This window comes from Corvus brachyrhynchos, unplaced genomic scaffold, assembly GCF_000691975.1.
Source record: "Corvus brachyrhynchos isolate BGI_N302 unplaced genomic scaffold, ASM69197v1 scaffold209, whole genome shotgun sequence".
NCBI lineage: Eukaryota > Metazoa > Chordata > Aves > Passeriformes > Corvidae > Corvus > Corvus brachyrhynchos.
The window spans coordinates 2,896,286-2,914,811 of NW_008246056.1; the positions used below are offsets into that span (position 1 = coordinate 2,896,286).

Genomic DNA, 18,526 nt, shown 5'->3' on the forward strand with positions numbered 1-18,526 from the left:
CTTTCCCTATAAAAGAAACCATCAGTGCTCACTCACTTCCAGATAAATTGGGAGATTCCTTATAGAGTTACATATAAAGTTAAGTTTTATACACTTATCTCTACTAAGGTGCTGAAAGGGGTTTGTTTACATTCTTGCCTACTCTGGATGCAACAACTTCATCTAGAACATACAGAAATTAGGGCAGGCACCACACAAGACTCCCTTGCTAAACAGTGGGCTTGCATATCTTGCAGAACCAAGACCCTGCTGACAACTTTCATCACTCCAAAATGAACATATGCTTTTGGGAAGACAAAAATATGTAAAGCCTCAAAAGACTGTTGAAATTCTTTCAGAGAGAATTATTTTTTTGCTAGAGTCACTTACACACCACCTAACAAACCAGGCATGGGCCGACAAATCCTTTGCTTCAATCTAATATGACTAAAAAGTAGCAGGGAGGGAGAAAGGTCTAAAGTGTGAGCTCTGGAGTTACTGGTTCAACACTCCAAACCCAGTTACACACAGCCTGCAACGCCAGATTACTAAAAATCATTACTTCTATATATTGACAACTTATTAGTCGTAAAATCCCAGCAGCAGCAACAAGCTTTTATTCGTTCAGGTGAGTGTTTCTTCAGGACAACTATTTTTGCTAAGCCTCAACAGGAGGGTAAGGAAATCAACTCCACATTTGCGAAGAAAGGTCACCTAGAAAAAGCAGACAACTGCTCAAAGAGGGAAGAAGTCAGCAGGGAAACAACCGCTACTTCTCATCTTAAACCACAGTTCACAGAGCAGATCCGAGTGGAGAAGTATCTGAAATTCCCTTCTGAGGAACAGGGGATGGTATTTTCCTCTGGGATGGTGAAAGGCAAGGTGAGATGAAAAAAAAGCCATAGAATGTCTTGGGTTAGAAGGGACCTTAAAAGATCATCCTGGTTCCATCCCTGCCATGGGCAGGGATGCCTTCCAGATGCTAACAATAGCTAACAGCTATTAGCTGTTAGTAGCAAATAGCTTCTTAGCTAACAGCTTCTTAGCTAAATGCTAAGATGCTAACAGTATGTTGGCTAATACACACATAAGCATTTTTTTAGGGTAAAGAAAATTACTTTGCAAACAAACTGACCAGAGATTAAAAAAACATCCATTTAAAAAACCACCCAGAAACTTAGTTTTTTTCACTTCAGCAGGTATCAAAATAGCAGTTAGAATTTATTTCTAGTTTTACAGTTGCTAGTAAGCAGCATCACAGCCTCTTGCTGTTCTAATAGTAGCCTCCAATGCTTCTTTAAGTTTCTGCACAGTTGCCTTGAAAATTTGTAGTCATTGAAATTCATGTAGCTGCAGGCAGGTTCCAGCAAAAGGAAGAGCTCTTCCCTGTGCTCACCATTAATTTTTGTCAGGTTGGCTCCCAGCTGGGTGAGCTCCCTGGTCTGGTTCAGGGCACAAGTGCTAATCCCAGCCCACGGCAGCCAGCACAAGCAGCGTGCCAGGAAACACGTTCCACTCTTCCCTGAAGAGACACTTCACTGCTCCTGCTGCTGGATCAAGGGCCATCCTCAACAACCTCATTAGCCAGCAGAAGAAACGGCAGCCAAGTGACTGGCAGTCATTAGAAAATGAAAAGTGTAACTGTGACTCAGGGGAGCCACTTGACATGTGCTGCAGCGTGGCACTGCGTGTGTTTTCCTACACTATCTTTTGTCTTAAGGAGTTTGTCAGAGAGGGATACGAGGTGAGCCAGCGGCTGACTCAGATTCAGCCTTCGCTCACGACAGGCTCCACCCATTTACCAAACACCCACAATGAATATCAAGTTCTTCCACAACAGTAAGGGGAAGCTGCTGGGTTTATATTTTATTAAACATCATCCCAAGACTTCAAAAAATGAAGGGATTCCAAATGCCCTAAGCCAAAGTTTTGATCTCTCCCTCCAACAAATCATCAGATGCATGAGACTGTAGCAGCTGCATTTAGCAAAACAACTCTACTTTTAATACCTTTACAGAATTATGCTTAATGAAAAATTTCTCCTAGAGAAATTTATAACCTTGTAAAAGTGAATTATATGCATCCCTCACCCAAAGCAAATCACACTTCTCGCACAGCAGCTCAAGACCGCCTTAATCGGTGGCTTTTTGTGAGCAGTTCAGTAGTGCACTGATGGGTTTGGCTGAAGCACCTCGTTGTCAGTGTGGATACACAGACAGTTCTGTGTCTCCTCTCTTCCTCCCTCCCTTTGAGCCAGGCTGTCACACTGAACCTATTAACACAGAAACTCCATTAAGGGAATCTTAAGTAAGCTCCTTAAGCAAAAACCAGCTGGATAAGATCACACACCAATTTGAAACGTAATCTTTGGCTTGAAGCAGAACAGGGAGACCTCACATTAAGTATTCCACCAGGGCAGCTAATAACCTCTAGAAGATAACAAAATACCAACACATTCCAGTGGCACAACTGCTTGCAAGTAAAACATGTTTGGACAAAATCCCTCTCTCTTCATGTTCAGTGCAGTTCCAACCTAACCAACCCCAAGGAGAACTTGATACCAAAGCAGGCACATGTCATGACAATTACCACACAGGCATCTCCAGCAAATTCTTTCAAGGCACACTGCAAACTGCCCTGAAGGCCACAGGTAACCTCTGAGCAACAGGCTGCCCTCCACTGCTCTGGAAAATAAAGTCTAGGAATATTTTCATGCTGCATTCCTTCTAGTAATTAATTAAGAGTCTCCATTTCTAACTGGGATGAAACTCTAAGCAGTCTTTTGCAGCAACATCTCAGGGCTACAGAAATCTTCCTGCAATACAGAGAAGCCTGCAAAACAACTTAATGTATGGCTGGAATAGAAGAAAAAATACTATTAATAAAATTAGATACAGGCACTGTATTTTCCAGGCTCATAAACATACTATACATAGTTTAGCCAACAGCATAATAAACGACCACTACACTAGAAACAGAATTTTAGCACTTGTAGTGAATGATTACACATGCATGTATTTTATTTTTCAAGTTTCTGCCAGAAACACAAAAAAAAAATTCCTCCCAACAGATGCTGAATGCTAAATGCAAAATGAATAAATAAAGGCAGGTTTACCAGTCTAGCAGTTATAGCATGTTTTGAATGAGCAATCCAATTACATAATGCTCTCAGAAAGAAACCTGCTCCAGCAGAACCCAAGGTAAATAAAAAACAAAAACCCAAACCCTCCACTTCTCACAGGCTTTATTGTACTCAGTGGAGGGAGGGTGCATTCACTCTGTGTGTTGAAACACGTGTGAGTGTTGGAAAACAGCTGCTCGGGCTGGGTTCTAGAGGTATTGATGCAAGAGATATTTTTATCTGTACTATGGATGCAAATTTTTCAAGTTCTATGCTATAAAGTTTTAATCTTTGCAGCAGGTTAGGACAAATGAAAAATTCCTTCCATGTCACTCATGAAACAAGGAAACTCATCCTATGCTCCATGTTGCACTGGTTTTTTGCCCCCTCAGTTATTCTTTATTATGTAGATTCCCAAAACGTTTTCAGCCCTTCCCCTCGCCTCCTTTTCTTTCTTTACTGCTGCTCCTCCAGCCATTCTGCATGGTCCAGTTCTAAGTACTAAGCCTGTAGCTCTGTCTCTACCTCCTCAGGAGGTCATCCCAGTCCACAGCACTCCTCACAGTAGTGAGATATCCTTCTCCTGGATATCCCAATCGTCTCAATATCCTTTTGCCCTCCTTCTCGACAAAACCCAGAAGCTGCAGCAATAGACACAAGCACTCTCAGCAGCTTACTTTATCTTCCAAAGCTCACTGAAATAATTAAGTCTGTTTTTCCACACACACTGGAACACTTAGTACAGAAGAGCCTGCTCAGCAACCACTGCAAGTAAAATGAAGCAGCAGGAGCAGCCTGCTGCCTTAGGGAACGTGCTTTCTTCCTTCTGCCTTTCGTCATCCCAGCCTCTGCAAAAACATCAGCACCACGGGTCTCTTCTCACTCTATTGTTTTACCTTCTAAATGTTACACCCTCCCAGCAAAGCTGGTAACAAGCAAGGATTTCAGCCACAGGTCACAAATCTCAAGCCTGCAATAGGTCACAAAACAGATTCAGTTTGCTACCTCCAGCTTCATACTGGCACGTGGAAACACACACCTCTCAACTGCGTTTCCTTAGCAGTTTTATACAGCCTTCTGTTCCGTCCTCTTCCAGGACCTAAGCAGAGCGTCCTCTTCTCCTACCTAAGCAGAGCAGCAGGTCACTTGCATGAATACTTACTGAGGGGAGTGTAATTCCACATGAAGTTTGTGACTGGGCATATGCTGGAGATAATGTAGATTTATCTTCTCTGTAATAAACATGTATTCCTGCTATTAACAGTACCAGACAACAGATTGAAAGCAGCAGGAACACATGCAGACCCTTCCTGACTATAAACACTCACATCATGACTTGCAATGCTTTTCTCCTGTCCTTACTTTGAAGCTGAGATGGGGAAAAGAAGCATTCAGGTAATTAGAAATTACTTGACCTGTACATGGGCGTAGAACTGCAGCCCCCCTCTCCTTCCCTACCATCCTATACTACCTGTTCAAACTTCTCATCCCATCTCACCCATTTCTTCACTGCTTATCTTGCCCTCCAGCAAACCACCACTAACTAGTTGCCTTCTCCCCCTATCAGATCTCTTTCTCTCCCTAGGACTAGAAGTTCACCTCATTCATATTTTCTTCTCCAGGCCGACTCCTCCAGACTCCCTCAAGCACTCTCAACTCTCCAGACAAATGGTTTCGGGTTGCGTCTCTTTCCTGCCTCAGTTCCTTGTTCCTTTACTCCCACAAATCAAAGACAGCTTTCCTCATCACTAAGGCTGGGCTGCAGATGGGCAAACTGAAAAGAAAATTTTTAAATACAACCCGTGTCTTTACAATCTGTTTAAAATCACTCCTTTTCTTGACTTTGTTTCTCTTCCCTTTCTCATCACAAAGCTCCAGGAAGCAACGGTTGCTACACAGGTGAAAAGGGATACTCCATCCTGGAGTGTGCCTGTGCCTCCACTCTCCCTTTAGTTCAGGGCCAGGGGCCAGCTTCACCTGAAAAAAACTGCCCAAGCCAGGTAACTCATGAACACATGAGATGAGCTGACTGAGCTAGGCACAGTTAAAAATGACAGATCTGTGTGGAAGTGAACTGGGAAAAAAACCCTAAAAATCAGGTAAAAGCCAACACAAACCATAATGGAACATATGGCAACATCCCAAGTCTAATACTACTACTGTTGCTGGTTTTTCTTAATTCTCTTTCGCATAAAAAGCAAAGGGTTGAGGACATTGTCCTGCATTTGGCTGGGACATAGTTAATTTTTTTCTCAGTAGCTGGTAGAGTGCTGTGGTTTTTTAGGTTCATCACGTCTCTCCAGTACTGCATCTCTCGTTACCGGCATCTCCAAACGCTTTCAAACTTTACGCCGACAACAATAAGACGAAATCAGATATGCACAATACACCTGACGCCTTTTACAGCCCCGAGCTGCAGTTTCGGTAACACAACCCACACCGTGCCTTTCCCACTGTTCCCTGCTAGGCAACAGACTCTCTTCTTCACCCAGGCGTGGAGGGGCTGCCCTCAGCACCACTCTCCACGACCACGTCCCACGGCCTCCGCTCGCCGCCGGCTCGGGGCTGCTCCCTCAGCGCCGCTCTCCCCGTTCCGGGGCCGCCCCCAGCGCCGCTCACCCACCTCTCCGCGCAGTTTGCGGCTCAGGCTTTCCCAGTAGCGCGACGGGACCCGCGATGCGCGGAGCGCGGCCCCGTGCAGGGCCACGAAGGCCGCCAGAGCCTCCTCACCCTCTCCCGCCATGGCCGGGCCGGAACGCGCCGGGCGGGGCGGCCCCGCCGGGGGCGGGCGGGGAGGCGGGAGCGGCGCTCGGGGCGTGCCGAGCACGGCGTGGGTTCGGCCCTGGAACCGGGGGTCGGGGGCGCCGGGAGGGCAGGGCCGGTTCCAGACGCCGCGGAGGAAAAGGGGCCTGAGGAGGCTTCAGTCTGGTGAGGAGATGCGGGTTCTGCTTCTCCTTTGTTCTTCTCGTGCCCTTGAGCTTTAATAAAATGACAGCGTTCGTTGTGCAGTGCTGGCCACAGTATTTTTTTTTTTTAATTTATTTTCCCGGCGTTTTAGGGACTTTTCTGGAAGGCCCCAGCCATAGCCCCTGACGCGGGGTGTGAGGCATGGCAGGTGCTGACTGCGGGCCACAGCAGTGGGAATTGCTCTCTGAGTTGTGATGCTCAGGGAAGACATACAGTGTCAGTCATTTATTAAATTAAAGCTTTTTTATTTTGAACATTAACAAGGGAATTTTAACATGTAGGCCTGTCTTAAATATCTGTCAGTACAAGAGGGAGGTGTGTTTTTTGCAAGCACGTGTAGCAGAGCGCTGGCTTCCCAGACCCTTCCTTGGATTAGTTTAGAAGAGATTTCTAAGAAAATCTCTTCATTCTAAGATTCTGTGGGGAACAGCCTAAGCCAGTTTAACCCGAGGATTTTTAAACATTTCTGGTAGCTTTGGTCTTGCCTCAGGTATGGTTATAAAGCTCCAAGAGCAAAGCCAGGTGTCTGACACTGCTCAGAGCACAGGTCAGGGCTTTGCTGTGCCCACATGGCTCCCTCTGTGGATTACTGTAGTGGTTTGGTTTGGCTAACCTATGACAATTACCTGTGCCAGAAACTGTGGAAACTCCTTTTCCTGCCAGCCTATCCTCAAATCAAGGATTCAACTTCAATGCTGCTTGGGCTGGCAACACAGCACTGTGCTGGGAGGGGTGCCTTACAGCCCTGGAAATAGTCAAGAAATAGGATTTTAGGATCTAGTAGCTGGTCAAGAAAGCCTCACATTCACAGACTACAGTCAGTGGAGAATGTGCCATGTTGAAGAAATACCTCTTTGCTCTCTGCCCTCTCTAGTTGCTGGACTGGTGTCCTCTGTAACTACCCAAGAGTAGCAACAATCCCCTTCTCCTCATAATCACAGAATTATTCAGGAAAACGGTCTATATATTAAAGGGCTGCAGTAGGTTGGCCGGACAGAGAGGAAGTAGAAAGAGAGAAAAAATGGTGCCTACGTGCTGTAACTATACATCACCAGTTAGCATCTGAGGATCTAACTCAAATCTCCAGGTTGGCTATCTGAATAGTAAATGCAGGCAAATTTTCCTGTGAGACTGTGTCTGCCTCACCATGTGCTGTGTTCCCACATTTCCTCAGCATAAAGGCTCCACTAGGATGTCTCTAAGGAGACCTCTCTGATTAAACAGCAGAAGATCAAAAAATAGTTGGATTTCCAGTGTTCCTTGACTGTGTTCCCACCCTGCTACCCTGAGTTTGAGCACATTTTTTGCTAATACTCTTGCCCTAGTATTGTAAAATGTGGAGATTTGACCACGTACTAGTCCTCCTGGGGACCTTACTTACTGAGAAGGCCACCCTTCCCTCATTTCTGTCTTTGTCATGTTACGTAGTTAACTCAAATATTTTACTTACCTTAAAAAAAAATCCATCTTTTTCCCTTAAACAGACCAGGGAGGAAAAGTGTGGGGTGTTTTCCTGTCTTTGTTCAGTAGAGCGACAGTGATCATGTGTTGTCCATAGGCAAGGGGAATGTGATCCTGTTGGAACATGAGATTTACATAATTCTTTTTCTCACCAAGTGTAGGCAGGTGCTTTCTCACTGCTTGTTTGCACTTCCACCTCACTTTGGATGGGAGTTCTGGCTGCTGGCCAGCTGGCTGTGGTTCCAGGCTGTTTGTGTGAGTTTCCAGGTCTGGGGGCTGCTGCTGATAAACTCCAGGTAATAGACACAGTGAGAATCACTGAAGTTAAGCCTGTACGTGGGCTCTTCCCTGACTTTGTCCAGCACTTACTTAAATGTGGTCTTACTCAGCTGCTGTGCTTGGCAGCTTGTTTTACTTTTTTTGCTGGTTTTCCACAACAGGAGTAATTCCTGGAGCAGGGAGCGGGGGCCAGCACTCACCATTCTACCACTGCTTCGAGCAACATGAGGCTTTTAGGAGCAGTCCTTCCTACTCCGATGTAGATCACCTGTGATGCCAGAGCCATAGCCCAGGGATACTACTGCCAGCCTCTCATGAAAGCAGGTGTTTGTGGATAATCTTTGTAAAGGAAAGTCACCACAGTATTTTATTCTGATTGTTTCCTGAGGAAGAGTGGCTGATTTACAGTGCCTGAACAGTGCAGCCCTTAACTCAATGTGCTTGTTACATTTAATAGGTTACTTTACATAGGCATTCACAGAGTATGCAAAAAGGTCTCAGCAAGGCTGAGCTTACTAGCACCACCCCAGTCTAAAATAAGAGGACTTAGCCTGCTGGCACTGTCCGTAGGAAGCCAACCCATGGAGCCCTCGAGCGTCTCAGTCACAGCAAGCCCCATGACTTAATCCACCACCACCACATTTGGTTCCCACCCTGCAGCAGTCTGTAGCAGAAATTTATCATGAGTTAGCAGATGTGAAGTAGCATTTGCCCCCAACAAACACAACTAGAGTTTTTCAAAGTTTTGCAAGTCTGGCAGTTTGTGGCTTTATTCCAAATGTTTATGGCTATCTCGTCCAAATAGATCTGACATGCATTCCTCACTTCACATTCCTGTTGTTTTAACATGAGCACTTTCCTCTTTGCCAACATGGCATGGAAACCTCGTGAAGAGAGGTAAGGATATAAGGGGCAGAAAACTTAACATCATAGTGAAAAGGAGGTGAAGGGACATATTTTTGGTGCATTTGACAATAAACCCTCTAATATGTTATGAAAGAAGCCATTTGCTTTCAAGTCAACAGCTTTCTCAAGGGTAAAACTAGAACTTCACAGCCTGGAGAGCTGTGATAGGGGCTCAGATGAGAGGAACATCCTTTGGTGTAAATATTTTATCATAGCTGTATATGTGAGTTTAAAACCTCAGAGAGGTTTGTAAGAAGGCTGTTTTAAGAAGGCAAAATGTATTCTTCTGCATCAAAATAGCAGTTATTGTGTATAGATATTGCCTGCTTGCTTTGTGGACAGGTACAATTTTGGGGAAGGTTTTGGAACACCCACCTGTCAGCTGGAGTCTGTATGAGGTCTCTCCTATACCCTGGCTACCATGTGACAGTGGGGCTGTACTGTCCTGCTGTGTGCCTGGATGGACACCCGAGTGAGGAGGGAAACCCATGTTTTGATCTTGGAATGGGCGCCCATGTGAGCGTGGAGTTTGGAAAGAGCCCTGGAGAACACCCTGCAGGTGGATGAGTGATCTTAGGAGGCTGGACTCAGCCTCCTCTCTAAAAGTCTGGCAAGAGATCAGTGTGTTAAGGATAATGAACCAAACAAATTGTCTGGCACAAGCAATACTCCGACTGTGTGTTTTCCCCAAGAGACACATTTACTGCACCCACATTATGCGCTGACATAACTCACGCTGACAAGCGCAGGTGTTTTACTTTCAAAGATACTCTCTCACTGCTCATGCAGTACTGGGGTGGAGGGAGGCTGTCCCCATTCTGGGGGTACAACATGAAAAAACATCTTGCCAGGCAGCTCCAAGGATCTTTTGTCCATGTAGGCAATTCAGCATGCTGCCCTCAGTCCTGAGGCATCCTGCTGCACCTCCACAGCCACTGCTGCAGTTTTTCACCAGCTGCTTGGGTGCCTTCAGAAAGGCAGATCCCTGCTCTTCCCTTTCCCATGTCTTTAGAGCTACATAGCATGCTGTCTAGTATATTACTTTTATAACAAAACTCCAAGGATCTTTCGTCCATGTAGGCAATTCAGCATGCTGCCCTCAGTCCTGAGGCATCCTGCTGCACCTCCACAGCCACTGCTGCAGTTTTTCACCAGCTGCTTGGGTGCCTTCAGAAAGGCAGATCCCTGCTCTTCCCTTTCCCATGTCTTTAGAGCTACATAGCATGCTGTCTAGTATATTACTTTTATAACAGTTGGAGCATTACTTAGGAATACTGTTCTACACACACAATACAAGTGAGCTGGAGGTGCTGTTATTCTACAGTTGAAGAAGTGTTTTTGGAGTGTAGCATATCTCATGCTGTGCTGACTGCCCATTTAGATGTTATATTTAAGAGGCAAAAATAGCCAGCTGTGGTGGTTGTAGAGGACAGGCCCTTTCTGTGACACCAGGAGTCAGCTGATGTTGATTCCTGGACAAAGAGAAGAATAAATAATCTATGCCCAGCCTGCCTTCACTTACCTGCTAGGTTGTGCCAGAGTGCTGTTCCTCAGGCCATTATGTTTTGTATACTTGTTGGGAAGTTATGGAAAGATTGGAACTGAGAATGGACCCCTCTGCAATTGTCACCAAGCAATGTCTGTTTCAGTAAACGAGAATCTTGTACTCAAATGAAGACTGTCACGACTGCTGAAACTTAAGTGGCTGTTATCAAATAGCCTTTTCTACCCTGTTGTAGAAGGCAATCAGTTTGACAAGCAGGGGTTTACTCTCATGAAGCTGTGCTGGCTGTGACTGATGCCTGTGTTGTCCTCCAGGTGTTTTTCAATACCTCCTGGAATAACCTTTTCCATGATTTTACCAGGCACTGAAGTGACACTGACAGGCCTGGAGTCTCTGGAGTCCTCCTTCCTTGCCTGTCTTGAAAATCAGGACAATGTTTGCCAGCTTCCAGTCAGCTGGGACCTCTCCAGATTCCCATTCCAGATTCTGTCCTTGTGCACAGATACTTCCTTACCAGTAGTCAACTTGATTTCCAATGACTCTTAGGAACCTGGAGGTTCAGCTTCTCTGTCTCTGATAGGAGCTGACTTTTCTTGCTACTCATTTAAAGCTCTGAAGCCACAAGGACAGCTGATTGCCCTTTCATACGGCACGTCTGCAGTCCCATCAAAGTGATGTTGTGTGTTCGTGGAATGCAGTGAGGACAGCTGCCCAGATTACCTGAGTGAATTACTACCAGCTGAAAAAGGCAGTAATTGATATTTTGCAGCCGGTTTCCTGATGCCTTTCAAACCTGCCAGAGACACCGAGAGTCATCAGTCATACTGACAGGATATATACAATTAACAATGTATATAAAATCAGTGAAGCTGATACTGTCACATCGTAAATGCTTTCTCTTAACAAGCTGAGCTGCTCACGTGAGGATGGCAGCAGAATGGCACGTGCCATGCTGGCACATGGGAGCTTCCTTCCTCTTTCTTTGAGGCTGCTTCTCAGTAGAGGAGTGTGACAAAGGGAAGCTGCATGAGCTATACATGGTAGCACCAGTTACCAGTTTAACAAGTAGTTAAAAGGTCCTGGAGGGATATTGGTGATGTGGTCCTTCACTGTGGCCAGGATTTCTTCTTTGAAAAACTCTTCTTGAAGCCTGTCTGGAGGGAACTTATGTCAGTGTCCCAAAAACTCAAGTGGTTTGATGAGAAAGAAAAAGCTCTCTGTTGCTTAAGGATGAAAATTAGACCAAAATATGTAAATGCTATCAAAAAAAAGTTCTCTTCTGATTCTTGTCCACACTTGTGCAAGAAGCCTTGTCCATATACACAAATAAATGGCAGGCAGGGGCATCCGTTCCATTTTATGTTTATTATGAAAGTGATTTTAACAAAAGTTTTATTACATGCTTCGTTTTTAACTTTGACATAGCAATCAAAGCTATTAATATACAGAGGCAAAAGGAAATGTATTTTCTTATAAGGTACATTTACAACAACATTTTCTACTATAAATCTGACAGAATTGTTAAAATATTGGTAAAGCTTAGCACTGTATTTTATTTTCTAAGTATCAAATTTTGTACAGTTATTCACTACCCTTGCTCTAAACTATTATCGTACACTTCATATGGAAATAGCTGTTTGTACACAATTTACATTGGTAATAAAGCTTAGAAGTCCCAGCAGCATCTACAACAGTTCTGTTTAAAATCTCACTCCTGCGCAGTGGTTACGTGGAGCAAATTGATGCAGAAACCAGTATTACACTCCATGTGCTTCCCCCTGAAATCCAGCCTGCCAGAAACTCCTGCTTAAACTGGTGCTGGATATGATCATCATGAACTCTTTTGCAGGTGGAAGTACCACTGGGCTCAGTGGTTTTGCCTAAAAAGGCTCTGTAATCTGATCCAATGTGAGGTTTTATCAATTCCACTGCTCCCTACGAGCATAGAGATCCCACAGCTTTCCTTATCTTTCCACTATCCATGGGTGTAATCTCTTAAATTCCTTTTTATGTCTGAGTTTTGTGTTGTTTCTTATCCTAACAATGGAAGAAGTACGAGCACTAACTTTAAAATACGTATTCTTTGTATGTTATGAAAATGGGAAGCACTTGAGAATGACACTGGATAGTAAATTCTGTTTAAATTAGCACATTAAATTGCCCTACAAAATGCTTCCTGTGATGCCAGTGAGACTGAAGAAATAACAGGATCTGTATTTATTGGAATGATAAATCTGGCAACTGCTCACATCCACCCCAGTCTCCTAAAGTATCTTTATAATCAACATGTTGAGTCCCTGCTGCTCTCAATGCAAATTAATGGCCTTTCTAAGTTATAAAACATAGAAAACAATATTTACAAAATAATTTTAATTAAAAAAGTAACAAAAACAAACTCTAAAAAAGATATTTTCACAATAATTAAAATAAAGTTTAATTAATCAAAGCCACTTTTTTTCTAGATATTGAGAAAATTGAATTGCAATTGTTTGTATATCTTTAAACTTGTTATCTCCACTCTCTGAATACAGATGGTTTAAATTATTACATCTAAAGGTACTTCTGTACATTTTACTCTTGTATATTACATATTAATTTTATAGATTAAAAGCTTTATGATGCAAGAATAAATAAATGAAATAACAAACTGGAATTGTATATATTCAGATCCTTAGATAACAGTTGACATTGTTTCTTTCCCAGTCTGCTTCTATTCAGATGAGAGATAAAACACGAGACTTGTCTCTGAATCCAAGTCTCTCGCTGAGGAGTAAGTTCATAGTACCTTACAGAAATTTCCCTTCTTCCATAAATTCTTATGGAAGACAAAAGTATTCCTTTTCCCAAGTGCTTACAACAGTCTCTCATTCTAGAAAACTATTTCATTAAAGTCCCAAAGTACTGAGATTCTATAAGAACTCCTCCAGTTACTCCCATTCCTGTCAATCAGTGGTTTTCAACTATGAAAAAATGCAACTCCTTGAACTCATGACAGATATAAGGAACTGTGTGTGTTGCTCATTCCCATCATTAAAAAATCATCCAGGCCCCTCAGGTGACTGAGAAATTTGCCACTGGGTCCAGTTGTTGAAGATTTTATTCCAGCTAAGTTTTAAAGAGCATTCAAAGGTATTTAGAGTCCAGACATGGGAGCTGTCATAGAGCAGGTGGGTTTTGCTGTCAAACACTTGTCAGCAGACCCTGTATAAGAACCACAGCACTACTTTTGCTCCTGAAGTTCCTAACCTGCTATCTGCAATATTAAAACTGGGTTGTTTATAGGTAAGACTGATCTGAGAAATTTGAATCTGTTGGGCAGGCTTATAAAAAGGCACAGGGTGGGGTTTGACTGTCCTTTTGGAATGCTGAACACATGTAAAGGATGTTTCTCACTCGTGTGGCAGCATCCTTGCATTCTGCTCACAGACAGGACTTCAGGTGAGCTGTGCTCTTTAAAACACGCTGACAACTCAGAATAGGGATCCTCTGAAAACTCTCTGACCAATCCTGTATTTATTTAAGCTAGTCTAAAACTAAACTAAAGTAAACCTGGCTTACAAAGTAAGCTAGTTTTAAGTAAGCTTATTTACTTTTAAGTGTGCTTACTCTAGAATGAAGCTGCTGTGTAGGAAGGATTAGTCTAAATCTTAAGTAGCCATAACTTTATTCTATGGGGGAGGCACAAGGAGGAAATAAATGTCTTTTGAAATGTTGGTCTTTAGGTAAAAATCTAATGTATGATGGAAGAAGGAAGACAGGGCAAGAAAATGGGATGAAAGAAAGACTCCAGGACTTTTAAATCCATCAGTGGGCTAAATCTCCAGGCAGAATAAATCCTGTCATTGAAGGGAAGATGCAGTGTGGCAGAAGAGGTGGCAATGTACTGAACATAGAATCCCACTGCTCCCTGTACTCAAATGATACACAGAGGCACCTTGTCCTCAGTGCTTTCAAGGCACAACTCAGGGCTTGATGAACAACTTGTGATTGCTGCAGTGTCCTGGACTGCAGCAGGTGTGCAGGCAGTGATTTGGTGGCCTGTGAGAACGTTTAGGGATGATTCACTACCACCTCATTAAAAATAAGTGCAGTATTTAAAGTAGAAGGAGAGGCTTAAAATGGTAAGTGCTGCAGGTGCAGCTTTTAAGCATACAGGCATTTGCAAATTGAAAATAAAGAGCTTTGTTTGTGCCACGGAATTGGGCAATCACGCATGGGCACTTCTTCAGTCTACCTGTAGTAACACATAAATGTGTTGTTGCAGCTGTCCTGCAGACAATGTGTAATTTCGTAAGAACAGATACAAGGCTGTATTTATTGACATGTTCAAATGCAGTATTTCATATTCAGGGTAAAAGCTACAATGTTATATTCTCCCATGTTCCCAAAGCCGGTTTGCCTAACGGCAGCTGTATTTCTTCTTGTGTGGTTTTTGGTTGCCAAATGTGTCTAGGTCTTCTCTGTAGAAGAAGACATTCTTTGTTGTTGTGCTGTTATTGTGTAGTAGCAACAGGTTCTCTGACTAGGCATCCTATACTAACAGATGAAGAGCTGAACTCACCTCCTCTTTGGTGACTGCCAGTTTCTGTAACTATAAATCTAGTATGAAAGTCAAAGCATTTGTAACTTCTAGAGCTGATATAAAAATTCTGTGCTGTTCTACAAATCAACTGAAACCAGTTCAGACTGCCCTATATACCACTTGCCATTACTTATTTCATTAGAAATTTGCACATCCAAGAGCATTTCTGTGCAGAGTGGCAGGCGTTCAAGCCCAACTCATTTTCTAAATATATCAAATATGAACACCCCGTATGTTCACAAGCATTTAAGTGTCAACTTCTGAGGGTCAAATTATTCTCTTTCTTTCCATGCTTTCAGCAACACAAAGCCTGTGTTCGCCACAGGAGTCCACAAGTGCCTTGTCCTGGCTGTGGAGTCCCTGCCCTGACGTGGCTCTGGGGAATATGAGCCTCATTCTCAGGTCTGTCAGCATGAACTGGACAAATTCTGGTTTTGTGTAGTGTGGTTTTAAGTCAGGGCAAGTGGTACCAGAGCCAAATGCAACTGCTCTCACCTGTATTCACCTCTCACAGCTCTACCAAGGTCCCACTACCAGTGCCCAGAACTGGGACATGTCCCTCTTACGGTTTCTCTCTGGCACTGGATTTCCCATGGAGCTAAGAACCTGGAAAATGTTACAGTGCTGCCAGTGGTTTCTGGGCTCTGGCATCAGTGTCATACAATGGTATTACATCCAAACATGTTGGTTGTTAAACAAATATTTTAGCAAGGATTGTACTAAACTCAGTGTACAGTACCAGGTTCCGAAGTTTGCTCACTCAAGTTTGAAGTCTAAAGATTACTGTAAATCATTTGCCAAGTGAGGAAGTTATTTTTCTCCATATTTTTCATCTCTTTTCCTTCATATCTTTCAGGAGATGTCTGCAATCCTGACTCATTCTAATGGATCTGAATAAAACTCTGAATAACCTATCAGATTTTGAACTACTGTTTGGCTGAAGTAGTTTTGTAGCTATATACTTCTACAGAATTGAGTACCTGAAAGGATTTTTGCCTTTTAAAATTTTGGTTTTTTGGTACAAATGACTACTGTTAAAGAAAAAACGAAAGAATTTTTTTTTCCATTCCAGGCACACAATGAATCTAGGACTGATAAGATGTTCTTTGTCCACCTTTAGTGACCCTTGGTGAATAATAAATAAAAGGAGTTTGAACATCCTCAAGAAAAAGTTAGGTTTAACAGCCTTTAACAAAGGACCTTTATGGAGAAGTGACATTTTTTAACAAGGGTTAATGTATATATTAAAAAGAAAGCTCACCAAAGATCTGAGGTCCATGAGTGGAAAAAAATGAATTGTTAGACTATAAGTTCAGGCTGTTCAGGCATAGAAAGAAAAAGTTATATTTTTCAACACTAAAGGAAAAAAGGCAAGCAAAATTACAAGATGGTTAAGTAGAAAAATTCAACAGAATTAATTCAACAGAATACTTAAGGTATATTCTCATAGAAATGGAATATTCAACCACTTGTAGTCAACAGAAAACAACTGTGTAAATTTAGGCAGTACTTGCTCAAGGACAAAAAAAGAAGTGTCAGAAGATAACCACAACCACCCCTAATATATGTGTTTGAGAACATCCAAGGATGTGTTAAACTATAGGGTAGACAGGCAAAAAAAATGCAGCAAAGCAAAACTGTGTGTTAATCTTTTTCTGAAAGGATGCTGCCAGGAGAGTTCATTTCTCCATGTAGTAAACTTGTAGAATCAAAAGGGAAAATGATACACAAGAGGAAGGGACTGAAAAGGAAAGAGGCTGAAATACTAATACAAAGAAAAGGCTCCTCTCTCATTTGAATTAGCTTCTGTGCCAGGAAGCAGCAGGAAACCCAGGATTTATCGTCATGGCAAAGCCACTGTCGCTCTGCGAGCAGGGCCTGAGCACAAGGCTAAAGCTCTCCTACAGTCCCTGTGCTTGATGGGCCCTGTGGCTACAAACCTGGAATAAAAGGGAGAGCTGGTTCTCTGGAAAAACAGAACCTGCCCTCCAACTCTTCTGCAAAACTGTGTCCTGTTCACCCCTGAGCCCCTGGCAGTCTGGGGTAACTGTTGGTCTGCATGGGGGGGGTTCCCAAGGAAGAGGCAATAGCTGACCCTTTATTGGGCAGCAACTGCATCTTCACTGATGCTATTTTTCCTGGAACAATACATATTGAAAGAGATTGTCCCAGAGTAAACCATTATCCGGTATTATAAAACCTCAAAAGGCTTCAGTTGGGTGTTAATAGAGGTGACAAGCACTTGGAGAAGTCATTTAATTGTCTACACAAAGTTACATATAGATATGAGTAAATAGGGTGTGTGGGAGTAAAGATTTAAGCATGAATAATATTTACAGTAACTAGAGATAACATTACTAATGTACCCACAAATAGAAGTATATATTTATATATTTATATATTGTACTTAATTAGATGCTCTCTTAATGGAAAGAAAAACAAGACTACTAGTGTTGTTGTTCATTTCTCACATATCCTACTGTAAATGTCTTTAAAGAGACCAACTGATGAGTGGAAATCCAGAGCTAAATCAGTTTCAATTAAGTAATTGACAGTGACAAACCTCTGAAGAAGTTTAGAAGAGGACAGATAAAAACATTAGGACATTGGGGCATGGGACTCAATCTCATGTAATTCATAAAACAAAATTATACAGTTTTTTTCTTCTTTTTTTTCCTTTTTGATTTCTACTTGGACAGAGGTTCCACCAAGCCACAAATGAGAAATAACAAAATTTAGATTGTTTTGTTTCCTTCTAAAGATTCAAATATAAACTTCAAGTGCAATTCAAAATCCAAGTATTATTTATACTACATACTTCTTTCTATAACAGAACTTATCTGCAGGTAGTTTAATCATATTTGAATAGATTCCTCCTTTCTTTGACAAAAGTTATTGTTGATGAAAAATAAAAAGCTAGAAAGAATATTTTTACATAGTGAAATTTCAGATGGAAAGTGAGGATACGCCAGTGCAGGCCCAAATCTGGATCTACAACTAGATGCACTCAGGGATACACAATGTTTTTTTTGTAGTAAGAATCCCATTCAGAACATTGACTTTTAACAATTATAAAACATTATAGGTGTTCTTCAGTAACAATTGAGAACAAAGACTGCAAGAAAGAGCCTTCAAATTAGCAAATGTTTCTACTATGGAGGAAAGCCGGTATTTGACAGGAATGCAAAGTAACCAAAAATTGAATACTGCTAGACTATTTGTATGGTCGTAGAAACCTGGAAACTTTTGATCGCAGTAGCTTTATAAATGATCTTGGAAACATTTCTTTTGACTCTTGTGCTGTGTACTTGAAGTAGTTTTGTGGGTGTGCCAGTACATCAAAGAGAGCTTTAATCAGTTTCTTGTCCTACGGAAGACAACACAGATACGTTAGATAAAAGCAGGATTTAGATTTAGTGTCGGCACAGGTGTCAAAATTGAGTAACAATCAGGTCTGTGAGTCTGGGCAAAGCAGTGTAAGGAAACTGCTCCATGGTGCTGTGGAGTCTTAGAGGGATGAGTCTACCTGCTGTGCTGGATGTTTTTGCAGTGCTCCTGGCAGGTCCTGCCCTAGGAGGGCAGCACTGAATTAACCACAAACTGCAGATGTCAGGCATTAGAACTGCAAACTGCCTCTGACTGTCCTTCCAGACTGTTCCATGCTGCTGTCCAGGCCTTCCCTCCATGGGTGGGAGACAAGGCTGGTCCTCAGTGATGCTGAGCTTCC

The 18,526-nt window shown here is 42.6% G+C and overlaps 2 protein-coding genes across 3 annotated transcripts in view; both read right to left on the bottom strand.

The window, feature by feature from the left end:
• Positions 1 to 5,879, bottom strand: part of TTLL12 (tubulin tyrosine ligase like 12) — a 25,844-nt gene extending 19,965 nt beyond the window's left edge. Inside the window, exon 1 of the mRNA XM_008642467.2 lies at positions 5,724 to 5,879. Coding sequence (XP_008640689.1) covers positions 5,724 to 5,843 — 120 coding nt within the window. The 5' untranslated portion in view covers positions 5,844 to 5,879. The remainder of the gene's footprint in view (positions 1 to 5,723) is intronic.
• Positions 5,880 to 11,563: 5,684 nt separating this feature from the next.
• Positions 11,564 to 18,526, bottom strand: part of SCUBE1 (signal peptide, CUB domain and EGF like domain containing 1) — a 191,737-nt gene continuing 184,774 nt past the window's right edge. For both annotated transcript variants that reach the window (XM_017745824.1, XM_017745823.1), the window contains one exon: positions 11,564 to 18,166. In XM_017745824.1, coding sequence (XP_017601313.1) covers positions 18,014 to 18,166 — 153 coding nt within the window. In that variant the 3' untranslated portion in view covers positions 11,564 to 18,013. The remainder of the gene's footprint in view (positions 18,167 to 18,526) is intronic.